At 51.4% G+C, this 14,061-nt stretch overlaps 1 protein-coding gene across 1 annotated transcript in view; it reads left to right on the top strand.

The window, feature by feature from the left end:
* Nucleotides 1-14,061, top strand: part of GRIK3 (glutamate receptor, ionotropic, kainate 3) — a 101,443-nt gene that overhangs the window by 57,755 nt on the left and 29,627 nt on the right. The window contains exon 9 of the mRNA XM_008589238.1: nt 200-403. Within this exon, the coding sequence (XP_008587460.1) occupies nt 200-403 (204 nt within the window). The remainder of the gene's footprint in view (nt 1-199; nt 404-14,061) is intronic.

Below are 14,061 nucleotides of genomic sequence, written 5' to 3' on the forward strand. Positions count from 1 at the left end.
GTGGCCATTCGTGAGGCACTGCGTTGGCTCTCAGGAAATGTGCTTCCCCGCTCCCGACTTAGCAGGCCATTCGTCTCAGCCACCCTAAGTGTTTTTATAAAAACATGAGCAGAGGTTCTGGCCCAAACTCTCCAGCCCGAGCCTGCCTCCTTCCTACCCACTCAGACTTAGTCACCCGCCCTCCCTTCCATCCCTGCAGGAGGAGCCCTTTGTCATGTTCCGGAAGTCCGACAGGACCCTGTATGGGAATGACCGGTTTGAGGGCTACTGCATCGACCTGCTCAAGGAACTGGCCCACATCCTGGGCTTCTCCTATGAGATCCGGCTGGTGGAGGACGGGAAGTACGGGGCTCAGGACGACAAGGGCCAGTGGAACGGCATGATCAAGGAGCTCATCGACCACGTAAGCCAGGCCCAGAGCACCGGGAGGGCAGAGGACCCCTTGGAGGTGGCAGAGTGCTGCTGGTAATCAGGCTGGGCATCCCGGCAGACAAGGGCCCTGGGGTCAGGGGAGATGGAGACAGAGGTGGAGCCTCTGGAGGCTGGGGGACCCCATAGGAAGAAGAGTGCCTTGTGCATGCTCCCCACACCCAGACATTCCCTTCCATCCAAACACACCCGCACTGGCCCACGCCTGATTTGGAGCCTGTCCCAGCAGCATCTTTGATGAGCTTGCTCTGAAGGGCTCCCTCAGCTTCTCAGTGCCTTGTGCTCCTTTAAGAGCTACCAGAGGATGCCCCAGCCACATGGACAATGTGCCGATACAAAACACTTCACCATACTCTGGGACACAGAGGTAGACATGTCCCACCTTGAGTGACTTTGGTCCAGGGAGCTGTGGGCTGGAATGAACGGATGAGCAGGCTCAGCTGGGAGACACCAAGGGGACAGCCTCCTACTCTGCCTGCAATAGGCAAGAGGACCCAGGGGAGCCAGGAGACACAGCGGAATGAACGGATGAGCAGGCTCAGCTGGGAGACACCAAGGGGACAGCCTCCTACTCTGCCTGGGATAGGCAAGAGGACCCAGGGGAGCCAGGAGACACAGCGAGCAGAGGGAGGAGAGGGAACAGCCAGCAGGAGGGACCTGGGGTTTGTGGGACATTGGAAGGAAGACAGGGAAAAGCCACAGGTTAGGGACACCACAGCAGGAAGAGGAATCAGGAGGCCCTAGGTTGTCTTCAGTCATTAGCTATGTGAACAGGGAGGACTCACCTGACCTCTCTGAGCAGTTTCCTCACCTGTAAAATGGGTGTGCTAATACCCTTTCCTATAGGATTGCGATACTGGCGCAGGGCCCAGCGCATAGTAAGCTCAGCAAAAGAGAGCCTTGTAAGCCTATGAGAAAATGCATCATAGTTCTTAGAAGGCCACGCTGTGGTCCAGCAGACCCAGGCCCCAAGTTCTAGCTTCACTGCCTAACAGATGTATGACCAAGCAAGTTCTTCAACCTCACTGAGCCTCGGATTCTTCATTTCTAAAACAGGAGTAATTAGCAGCTACCATAGCTCTTAATGTGGTTGTGGAATTAAATGAGGCTTTATCTGTACAGGCTCGCGTAGCACGTAAACATTACCTGCCTTCTAGATCAGGGCCCTCAACATGACCAAAGCATTTTCTATCAAAGAGCTGCTAGTAAATGCAAGTACCTGACCTGGCCTAGACCCCGTGGATTCCTTCTCTTATTTATCCTTATAACAGCCCAGGGGGGAAGGTACTGTTGTCACCATCCATCTTACAGAAAGAGGTGAAGGCCCCCAGTTAGTAAGAGGTGGAACTGGGATTCAAAGTGGTGGAGTCTTTGGAGGCCCTCTGCCTCCATAGCCCTGTGCTCTGACCTGTACAAAGAGCCACCTGACCCCAGGAGCCTGGGCAAGGGTAAGTTCATACATTAGGTCTTTGCAACCTGAAAAGTACCAGCCAAAGGTCAGGGCAATGACTACTTGGTCTTTCAGGGCAGGGGCAGGCAGCATCGGGACCTTCTGTTTAGCTCCCCTCTGTGTGAGGGGAGCTGCCCTGCAGAGACCTTGCAGGTTGAAGGTGGCAGAAGGAGGTTGGAGTTCAAAGATGAAGACTGAAGCAGAGCCTGGTCCAGTGGGGTCATTTTCTCAGCCCCAGCAAATCGGTCTCCTGTGAAGTCTGGCAGGAGAAGCTAATGGTAAAGAGCATGAACTTGGGCCAAGTTTGATTCCCACTCTGCCACTTACTAGCTGTGTGCTCCTGGACAAGTTTCTTAACCTCTCTGTTTCTCAGCTTCCACATCTGTAAAAAGGAAATGATATTAATAGGACCTGCCTCATAAGACTGTTGTGAGGACTAAGTTAATGTATGTGCATTACATAGTTGGCACAGTGTAAGTATTTGCCTTTATTATTTTTATTTTTATCCTTCCAGTTATTCTTTGGAGGCTGGAGAGGAGGCTTTAGGAAGTGCCTTTATCTCCCTGAGCTCCACTTCCCTAACTGTGAGAATGTAATACCTGCCCTGCATTCCTCCCAGCTTGTTGTGAGGCTCAGAGCAGACAAGTGGTGGGCAAGCAGCTTCCAGACTGCAGAATTCAGTGTAAATGGAAGGGAGTGGTGTTGTCTCCATTATTAGTAATAACTATAATTATTATGGAAATCAGTCAGCAGGTCTCAGAGGCATCTCCATTTCCTCCACTCCCCTGCGCTCTGTGAGTGGGGCTCTGGAGTCTGGGACTCTGGGTAGGATCTGAGGCTGTCATTTGCTGAGACGAGCTGGGCTGGGGAGGAGCCGGGTCACATGGAAAGTGGAAACCCTGTGTGGGAGTGAGCAAGGCTGGGCCAATCTTGCCACCCACAGTGTCTCCAGTGGCCCCAGAGCTTTGAAGAAATGTTTGCAAGGGGGTGTGTTCAGAAAAACCCAGCAGCAGCCAGAACTTCCTAAGCTGACCCTCAGCTGGGGCGACAGGACCTGGTGAGGGCTAGCATGGTGGCCTCCATGTAGCTGAGCAGTGCTTTGGGCAGCCCAGTATCCATCAAGTCCACAGGCCCTGACAGGACATGCAGGGGACTTTGTTAAACCCGATTCCCTACAATTGATGAGCCTATTAATCCTAGCTTGGTGCCATTTTTAATAACATCATAACCATTTATTAGTGTCGTCAGATAATTAGTCTTCTCACTAGCTCATAGAAAGCATGGTAAGGGCTTGGCAATATCATTACTTCCTTATTAGGGATCTGAACGTAAGCATAAAAATGACAAATGCCTACCTTTGTAAGTTTCTGCCCCTGAGGCCCATTTGGAGGCCTCGGGTGGAGCCCCTGACCAGCAGGACTTGAAAAGCCCTTCCCTGACACTCTCTGCTCACCTCTGTCCCATGCCACACAGCCTTCCAAGGAGCCAGCATTGTGGAGGAAGATGGGGCACCTAAAGGATGCACCCCACTCCTGCTGACATGCTCACCTTCCACAAGTCATCTTGAACTCTGAGGGCAGCAAACGTGATCGGACAGTGATTACTCCATCCATCACCCCGTCTCTCATCCAAATCATCACTCTCTCCATTGTCACTGCCTGCCTACTCTCATGTCCCCTCCCTCAGTCTTCTATTTATATCCATGCCTTAAATTTGATGACTATGGAATCCAATAGAAATGGGTGCAAATTCCGGGTCTAGCACATTTCAGCTGACAGTAGGAAAGTTATTCAACCTCTCTGGCCTCCATTTCTACTTCTATGAAATGGGGATAATAAAAGAGCCTTCTGCCTTTTAAATCTTCTGTGGGAACATTTATGAGATATGGCACCAGAATGCTTAGCCGAGTGCCTGGTGCCCAGTACATGGGAGCTGTTCTGCTCATCACTATTCCCTCCAGGGGACTTTAGCCCCCTGTCTAAAGTCTGTCCATGCTTGAAGGTGATGGCAGTGGGAGAGATGGCCCATCAGCCACGGTCATCCTGCCAGACCACCGTGGTGCAGGACCTAAACCTTATCCTGCTGAGTCCAAATAAGCAGGCTTGGGGAACTGACTCATATTGACCAGACTCACAGGGAACTGAGGTACACATCAAGGTTCCATCCCCTTCCTTTACTTGGAGCATTGACACTGGGAGCCCCTACTTGCCATCCGGAGCTTCTGTGTCCTGGTGTCAGGTACCAAAGAGCCTGCCTGGGGAGTGTGGAGGCAGAGCCCTAAGGGCAGTGAGCCTGAAGCCAAGAGGAGGGCTGCTGCCAGAGAGGCAGCAGGAGACAAGCCCTTAAGAGTCTTAAGTGCTGAACCAAAGAATTTGAATTTCATCCTGAGAACCGTGGGGCATAACTGAAAGATGTGGAGCCAGGGAGTGACATCAACTTGGTACTGGAGGAAATCTCTCTGCAGCTGGGCCAAACTGGAGCCAGTCTGGAGGCCATCACAGGACCCAGTGAGGACGAGCATGGTGGCCTAACCCAGAGTGCTGCAGTGGGAAAGGAGGGAGTAGGTGGCATAGTGAGGAGACAAGAAGGTGGAGTCGACAAGGTTGGTGACTCATTGGATGGAGGAGGTGGGGAAAAGGGAGGAATCGAGGACAAGGCACAGAATTCTAGCTTGGACAGCTGGGGAGGTGGCGTGGCGGCATCCTCAGATCAAGGGTTTGGGAGAGGTAATGAGGTCAGTGCAGGACATGTTGGGATTGGAGTCTCGGGAACTGGCTGGCCACATGGCTGGGCTCTCAGAGGAGAAAGCAGGGCTGGAGGCAGAGATTTGAGAGTCATCATTACAGCCTATGGGGAGCCTCGGAGATAGAAACAGGGACTCGGCTCAAGGAGAGAAGAGGTGAGGACCTTGGGTCAGGGGGTGCCCTAAACAGCACAAATGAAAGGGAGGAATCCACAAGACACCTGAGCTGGCACGGCTGGGAGGAAGGAGGAGAACCAGGAGAGCGTGGGGTGAAGGAGGCCAGAGCAGGAGGGGCTGGTGGAGTCAGGGTCCCAAGCTGCAGGAAGGTGCAGGGAGGTGAGGAGTGAGCAGCATCCATGGGTTGGCAGGAGCGTGATATCCTGAGGGTACTGGGTCAGCCCCTGCATGGGTCCTTGAGTGCTCCTGGCCTCAAACTGTCCAGACCTGTCCTGTCTGCTCTCCCAGGCCCTTGATTCAGAGGGGTGGCGGTTGGGAGGGAAAGAGGTGACACATAAATACCCTGGGCTGCAGGAACCATTGTTCTTTTTTCTCTCAGGTGTTGCATTTCACTGTAGCATGTATGACCAGATAAGGAGTTGTCCCAGGCTCTTCAATGGGGCTGGGCCAAGATGGGGACAAGGAGTGGCCATGGGCAGCCTTGGCATATTGTTTCCTCCCCTGTGAAGAAGTGTTACTGCCCAAATGTCCACTCTGCTTCCTCGTAACACTGAGTGCAGACCAGGGAGGCGGCACAGCTAAAAATGCCCATTTTCTCTGCCTGACTCCTCTTCCAGACAGTGAGGACCTGACACAAGATGGGGACAAGGAGTGGCCATGGGCAGCCTTGGCATATTGTTTCCTCCCCTGTGAAGAGTGTTACTGCCCAAATGTCCACTCTGCTTCCTCGTAACACTGAGTGCAGACCAGGGAGGCGGCACAGCTAAAAATGCCCATTTTCTCTCCCTGACTCCTCTTCCAGACAGTGAGGACCTGACGTGTTGAACTTGGCTGTTGCCCCCACACTGGCCATGGGGCTGGACACACAGAGCAAGCACTGATGAATGAGGGACATGGATGAGCATGCAGGCTTGCACGCCTTGCCCAAAGACATCGCTCTGGGGTCATGACTATCTGGCTTCCCAGCCACAGTGTGCGAGGGCAGGGTCTGGTGTCAAGGCCATGACCCCATCACCCATGTGTTCTGACCAAAAGCCAGATCTTTTTTCTGGCCTACATGCACTGGTGTTAGGAGGGGCCCTAAACCCCTGTTTGTGTGGCCAGGAAAAGCTCTGCCCAAGACACCTCCTTCAGGCTGGGCCAATGCAGTGGAAGCAAGGCATGCTGGGAGCTCACCTGGGGCAGTCAGAATCCTGCATGGACAGGGCAGATGAGCAAAGGGGAAACAGGAACTACAAAAGTGGACTCTTGTCAGGTGACTGAGGAGCTCTGCAGAAGCTCAGAATATCACCAGGGTCTGTCTGAAGAGGACCAGGTAAGCCAGTGAGAGCTGCAGGAAGGACCTGGGGCCCTGTTGAGAGCTGCCACAGAACTGTCAGCTCCAGATTGCAGCAAGCAGACACCAGTCTGGGGAAAGTCCTGGAAGGAGCCTGGAAGGAGGTCAGGGTCCAGACAAACAGGTGCAAGAGAGGACAAGGTGCAAGAGAGCTTCAGGGGTGAAGGGAGTATTGGGAGGGCAACTGAGGTCAGAGGCAGCACGTGGAACATGAAACTTCCCTCCCAGGGATCATCGTCCGCTCATTTATTCAACGGAACTTTACTGAGCACTTCCCAACCTGGGCTCCTGGAGAGCAGAGCCCAGGCAGAGGCTTATGCCTTTTCTTCATTCAGGGTTGTGATTCCAGGGAGAGGGTGATGAGCCCAGAAGTAAAACAGGAACAGGGGGAGACAATACAAGGAGGCACGACTGAGCCAGTTGCCACAGAGTGAGACTAATGGCTCAGTCCATGAGTCTGTGCCCCGAAAAATCTCCAGGGAGAGGGTGATGAGCCCAGAAGTAAAACAGGAACAGGGGGAGACAATACAAGGAGGGACGACTGAGCCAGTTGCCACAGAGTGAGACTAATGGCTCAGTCCATGAGTCTGTGCCCCGAAAAATGCTTACAAAGTAATCTCAGCATCAAGAGAGGACATGGGAGCCCATCAGAATCCTGCAGCAGCATCCATGGAAGCCACAGGGCTGGAGGTGAGAGGTGCCCAGGTGGGCAGGTGGTGGATGCTATCAGATTGTACCTGCAGGAGACTGGTCAGGGCCAGAGGGTCGAAAGTGATGCAGGAGAGGGGTTGGAGCCCAGCAGTGACCAACAACATGCCAGACCCAGGGTATGAGGGTGACCAGGGCAGATGTGGTCCTTGCCCTCCAGGAACAATGAATCAGTCAAGTGGTATTTCATTATGATTTTGGTCAGTGCTGCAAAGGGGAGTACAGGGGACTTTGGGAGTGGGAAACAGAGGACAGTGACTCAGGCTTCCCTGAGGAAGTGGCTCTTCAGTGGCAATTTGGAGAATGAGGACAAGACGTCTGGCACATGTATAGGGCACCTAGCTGGCCGGGGTGCTGAGGTTCCTGCAGTCTCCCCTAGTCAGGCCTGGCAGACTGTGTGCCAAGGCAGACCCTGGACCGACACCACTATGAGAACTTGCAGGGAGTGGGGAAAGCAATTCATTGAGAGACAGCAGCAGAGGTTCTTCTGCATCCCTTGTAGTGTGCCAGGAAGGAGGGAAACCTGCTGAGCCTTCCGGAAGCACAGGAACGTCCCCATGGGGACTCAGGAATCTGGCGGCTCTCCCAGGCTTGGGAAAGGTACACCACGCTTCTTGCTGCTGGGCGTCGGTCAGCTCAGGAGGCCTGTGTGTGAACCACAGGAACGTGACCCATCAGTTGACCCTTAGTAACTTTCTAGCCCCTGTTCCCATCTGTTTAGATATATGTGGGCTGTTCACCGTGCTGTGTTCCAAGGTCACCAATGGCTGCTGCAGTTCTAATTGCTAAGTTGGGCAGCTGGCTGGTGGGTCAGCAGCAGATACTGTTTATGACTCAGTGTACCCCACCCTGGAAACTGCAGTGTGGCACTCCTGAGGGAGAGCTTGCTGGGTGAGCTCTTTTAAACCTTCGGTGTTCCCATGGATCAATCTATTCATGTGTTCAATAAATCTATTGATCAGGCCCCATGCTAGGTGCTGTGCTGTGGATATAGCCGTGAGCAAAACAGGCAGGACCCCTTTCCTGATCCTCGGGATCTTACATTCTAGTGGAGGAAACAGACAGTGATCTATGAACACAGGAACGGATTCGTCACCATCGGGCAGTAAGGCTGCCCTCCGCTCAGGAAGCTGGTGAGTGAATCACAGGGATGAGTAGAAGGAGGGAAACCTGCTGAGCCTTCCGGAAGCACAGGAACGTCCCCATGGGGACTCAGGAATCTGGCGGCTCTCCCAGGCTTGGGAAAGGTACACCACGCTTCTTGCTGCTGGGCGTCGGTCAGCTCAGGAGGCCTGTGTGTGAACCACAGGAACGTGACCCATCAGTTGACCCTTAGTAACTTTCTAGCCCCTGTTCCCATCTGTTTAGATATATGTGGGCTGTTCACCGTGCTGTGTTCCAAGGTCACCAATGGCTGCTGCAGTTCTAATTGCTAAGTTGGGCAGCTGGCTGGTGGGTCAGCAGCAGATACTGTTTATGACTCAGTGTACCCCACCCTGGAAACTGCAGTGTGGCACTCCTGAGGGAGAGCTTGCTGGGTGAGCTCTTTTAAACCTTCGGTGTTCCCATGGATCAATCTATTCATGTGTTCAATAAATCTATTGATCAGGCCCCATGCTAGGTGCTGTGCTGTGGATATAGCCGTGAGCAAAACAGGCAGGACCCCTTTCCTGATCCTCGGGATCTTACATTCTAGTGGAGGAAACAGACAGTGATCTATGAACACAGGAACGGATTCGTCACCATCGGGCAGTAAGGCTGCCCTCCGCTCAGGAAGCTGGTGAGTGAATCACAGGGATGAGTAGTTGACCCATTGGTTGACACTTAGGAATTTACTAGGACCTGTTTCCCCTTTATTCAGCTGTGCAGGTTGTGCAGGATGTTGGTTTGAAGGTTAACGTGCAGGGCTCTTCAAGGGGTACAATATTTTCTCAAGCTTCAAAGCTAGTGGGTCAGCTGCAGATACCATCTGTGACTTGCTTTACCCTCATGTAAACTACCATGTGATCAGCCAGCTGGCTCTGAGGACATGTTCATTGGGTGTCTCTTCTAAACCAGCAACATCCTCCTCATTCATTCCCAGAATCTCTACTGAAGGCCTACTGTGTGCCAGGTACTGTGCTAGCCAGGGGGCATACAACAGTGCAAGGACAACAGGCTCAAGCCCCACTCTCATACGTTTATGGTCCAGTGGGGGAACAAGACCCAGAGAACCAGCTAGTACCTCTAAAATCACAGCCACGATCAATGCTAGGAATGAAAAGTGCCTGGTGCTATGGGAGTAGGATTGTGTCTGTGGAAGCGAAGTTTGAGCTGAAATCTGAAGAAGCAGGCACTTGCTAGACAGTTTGGGGAGGAAGAGGTTCCAGGTGGGGAAAAGTACACGTGCAAATGTCCTGAGGTGAAAGAGAGAGAGAGCATGGATTGGAGGGTGTGACAAAGGCCAGTAGGAAGAGAACGAGGGGAACATGGTGTAAGGTAGTGCTGGGGAGGTAGGCAGGGGCTAGATCTGCACTTCTTGGCACAGTAGCCACCAGCCACATGGGGTCATTTCAATTTAANTGCAAATGTCCTGAGGTGAAAGAGAGAGAGAGCATGGATTGGAGGGTGTGACAAAGGCCAGTAGGAAGAGAACGAGGGGGAACATGGTGTAAGGTAGTGCTGGGGAGGTAGGCAAGGGCTAGATCTGCACTTCTTGGCACAGTAGCCACCAGCCACATGGGGTCATTTCAATTTAAACTTATATTAATAAAAAGTAAATAAAGGTATAAATTCACTTCTCAGTTTCACAATTCACACTCCAAGTGCTCCACAGCCACGTGTGGCTAGCACTTACCATGTTGGACAGTGCAGATATAGAAACATTCCCGTCATTGTGGGAAGTTCTATTGGACAGCACTGGGCTAGATCATGCATGGCTTAATCAACCCCTAATAAGAATTTTTTATCCTAAGGGCATTGAGAAGTCCTGCCGTATTTTAATTAGCACCAGGGACAGGGAGAGATTCTAACTGGAGAAACACTTTGGGAGAAGAGCAGAAGGTGAATTCCATGGATGCCACATAGCAGGGATGTGGGCAGGGAGCCAGCAGACAGAGCCCCAGGGATGAGTCCTGCATGACAGGCAGGAGTGAGGCTGGCTTTCTCGGGTGGCTGTGGAAACAACACAGGGATCTGGGCGAGGCAGGGCATATCAGCGCCTTCCCGCAGCCACAGGGCTCCCAGCCTGACCAAATGACTTGAAGTGTATGCTGGGGGAGCACTGGTGGCAGCCGCGGTCAGGAGCCAGAGTGAAGTTCAGGTGTCTGGGAATTCAATGCTGGGATCAGGACAGGGCAGGGTGGGCCCAGCCGTAATGCCTGCCCATCACAATGGGACAGGTGCTGGGGCAGGGCCTGCAGCAGGCTGTAGAAGGAGCTCCATGCATCCTGCGCAGGGTCTAAGTGGCTGACATATTAGTTTTCTAGGGCCGCCACAAGAAATGATTGCAAACCGGGTGGCTTGGAGACCAGAAATCAGAAATCAAGGCGTCAGCAGGGTTGGTTCCTTTTGAAGGCTCCAAAGGAGACTCTGTTCCTCGCTCCTGTCCTAGCTTGTGGTGTGGCCGGCAGTCCCTGTCATTCCTCGGCTTGCATCTGCATTATTCCAGTCTCTGCCTCCATCCCCACATGGCCTTCTTCTCTGTGTATATCTGTGTGTCCTCTCTTCTTATAAGGACTCCAGTCATTGGATTGCGGGTCCACCCTAATTCAGTATGACTTTATCTTAACTTGATTATATCTGCAAAGACCTTGTTTCCAAATAAGGTTACATTCACAGGACCAGGGGTTAGGATTTGAACATGATTTGGGGAGCACAACTTAACTCACTACTCATGGCTTGTATGGTAAAGTAGGAAAATGTTGAGCTTTAGGGTCACAGTGAACCAGGTCCAGCTCCTGACTCAGCCACTCACCAGCTTACACAAACCTCCTAGCCTCATTGAGCCCCCATATCCTCGTCTGAAATATGGTGATCATGTTAACTGCCTCATAGGGCTACGGGGAGGATTGCAGGAGGCAGTATATGTAGCACACTTAGCAATGCTTGGCATGTAAGAAGCATCCATTAATAATAGCAGTTCTTGCTATTTTAACTATAGCAAGTCACAGTCTGGGCAGGCAGACACCCTGGGGGATCCCAACCAAGAGGCTGAGCGTAGAGATGAGGAATCTGGTGGAGTCCATTCTTGGGAACAGGACACCAGACACAGGTAACAAGCTGGGGTTCAGGGGCCAGGTATTAGCCCCTGGGGAGGACCACTGTCCTTAGAGGAGGCTGCACAATGACAAGTTCCCAGAACTAGGACCACAGCCCCAACCCCATTCCTAGAACCTGGTGGAAATTGCCCAGCAGTCAGGGTGTCTGTATACTAAGGGCCAAGAGCTGGTTGAGTAATTCTTGCATTCAGTTCTGGGAGCTGGGGGCGTGGTAGAACAGCAGGGGGGATGGGGGGAGCCAAGTGGCCTCACATAGGGATAAAGGAGTGTGGGAGGGGCTGGAGCCAGGCGGCCCTGACAGATCCTTGGTAAGTGGAAAGCTGCTTATTGGAAAGAAGTATAGTCATCCCTCAGTATCCATAGTGGATTGGTTCTAGGACCCCTTTCCTCCCACTCCCCCCCCCCACCGCCATTGATACCAAAATCCTCAGATGCTCAAGTCCCTTACATAAAATGACACAGTATTTGTATGTAATGTATGCGCATCCTCTCATATGCTTGAAATCATCTCTAGCTTACTTATAATACCTAATACAGTGTAAATGCTATGCAAATAGTTGTTATACTGTATTGTTTTTTATTTGTATTATATTTGTCATACCATTATTTTTTCTTATTTATTTATTTTGTCTGAATATTTCTGATCCTTGGTTGGTTGAATCCACGGATGCAGGACACACAGACACGGAGGGTCACCTGTAAAGTCCTGGGAAGGCAGTCCTGCCTGGTCCATAGGTTTAGAAAATGTACAGCAAGGTCCTTGGCAAAGCAGGAGGGGACAACAGATCACCTATAAGACCAATGAAGATGCTGGATAGGTCAAGGACATGATGACTGTAAATATGAGAGCAAAGACCAAAGAGCTTCTCCTAGCCTCAGTTTCCCTCTGAGGGAAATGTAAGGTTGGAATAGATGTTCTCAAAAGTCTCTTGTCCAACTGACAGCTTATGATTTTATGAATCATCCTCAAGGAAAACTTGCACGAGTGGGAAGAGCCTGCCAAGATTGGGCCTTTCATTCTGAGTAATGAACTGAAACAGCAAAGACTTGACATCTGTTCCAATCTTTCAAGGGAAGTTGGACAAAATAATGCCTTTTTCAGAGAAATTGTAACCAACAGTGAAATGTAGGATTTCCTGCCTAAACCAAACACGAAGTGAAGAACTCCAACCTTCCCAAAGCCCAAGGGAAAACACACGAACTCCCAGTGAAGGTCACACTGGCCAGTTGTCTTTCTTGCAGCTGTAGGCACAGAATACCGTGGACACCCTCCTCCAAATGCGTCAGAGCCAGAAAGCAGGAAGAATGGTGGGGAGATTCTGAAGGCTCTGAGCGGGTCTGGGGGGAAAAGAAAGCCTGTGGCCCTGTGGTTGGCTTCCTTGCCCGCCACTGGAACACTTCTGGTGGAATAAGCGCTGGCTGCAAACACGTGGATCCCGCAGCCATAGATCTCTCATCTGACTTGTCATCCAAAGTCCAAGGAAGATTCACCACCACTGACTTTGAGCTTCTTCCCAAGAATCCACTTCAAGCCCTGGAGGACATTCCCAGAGACCAGGTCCAAATACATTCTGTGTGATGATAATGACTTTGGAGTCAGAACAAAGTCTCCCAAAGCAATGTGCTTTGAAGGGACAGGGCTGGAGGAGGCCAAGATCTAGAATTAAAGGCTCACTACATCCCTGTCATGTCAACATTACAAAGGATCCTAGAACTTTAGGACTGAAAAGGACCTTCCAGAGTGTCTCATCCTGGCTCCCACCCCATGCAGGAATCCTATCTACAGCCCCCAACAGGGTCTTACAGGACCAGAAGCTCCATGAGAGTAGGGACTAGGCCTCTTGCTCACCAGTGGATCCCAGACTGGGCCAGGGCCCATGCAAAGTAGGTCTTGAGCAAATCTACATTAATCACTCTGCACCTTCCCTGATCGTCGTCTCTCCTTTAGTTGCTTTCCTTTGTACACACCCAGAACTGAGAGGGCTCTAGGATCTGGGGCAGTGGCAGCTGCCCTGTTCCTTCTTCCTGCGCCGTCACAGCCAGGCAAGCGCCAACTCACACATGCAGAAATTTACAAAAGGAAGTTCCCAGTATAATAATCCCTTATAATAGGCTCCTTCTTCCTGTCTTCCTCAGGTTCTGAAGTTCACAGAATCCCTGGGCTCTAAGTATCAATGATAGGGTGTGGGCTTTGCTGTTAAAAGGGGAAACCCTGGGGTGAGCAATACCAGACTTGTGTGTTTCCCAGCTCTCCCCAGCCTGGGGTAACCGAAGAGCTGTCTAGAAACTAGGGTTCTATCCATACTAGCCTTTTCTCCTATTCTAAAGATAAGCAAAGTCAGAGCTAGTGTTAACGACTACTATTTAGTAAACAATTCGATTAATGTCCATCTCCCCTACTTGACTGTAAGCTCCATGATCTATCCATACTAGCCTTTTCTCCTATTCTAAAGATAAGCAAAGTCAGAGCTAGTGTTAACGGCTACTATTTAGTAAACAATTCGATTAATGTCCATCTCCCCTACTTGACTGTAAGCTCCATGAGGGCAGAAACCATGCGTATTTGAGTCAGCTCAGTATCCCTAGTGCCTAGTGGACCTCATAAAACAATGAATGAATGCATGGATGAATGGATGGATAGAACTGGGCCAAGCCAGTGGATGGCTGCCTGGAGACATTGCCTTGAGAGAGGGTTTCACAGGCAGTTCCCCTTGGCAATGGGTTTGAGTGCTGCCCTTTAGGACACAACCTCTCTTTCTCTCCTGGCCCCACCTGAGGAAAGGATGTGATAACTTGGCTCACTCTGAGGTGTAAATAACAACAGGAGCCCAAGAGGCAGCCTCTCAAATGGGGAATATTATTAATTAACAAATATTCCAGAGGCTGAGATATGTTTTCAGAATGGGAAAAAGAAGCAGCAAATCGGCCACAGACCTAGCTGCACTCAGGAACTCACAGG

This window comes from Galeopterus variegatus, unplaced genomic scaffold, assembly GCF_000696425.1.
Source record: "Galeopterus variegatus unplaced genomic scaffold, G_variegatus-3.0.2 Scaffold5322, whole genome shotgun sequence".
Lineage (NCBI taxonomy): Eukaryota > Metazoa > Chordata > Mammalia > Dermoptera > Cynocephalidae > Galeopterus > Galeopterus variegatus.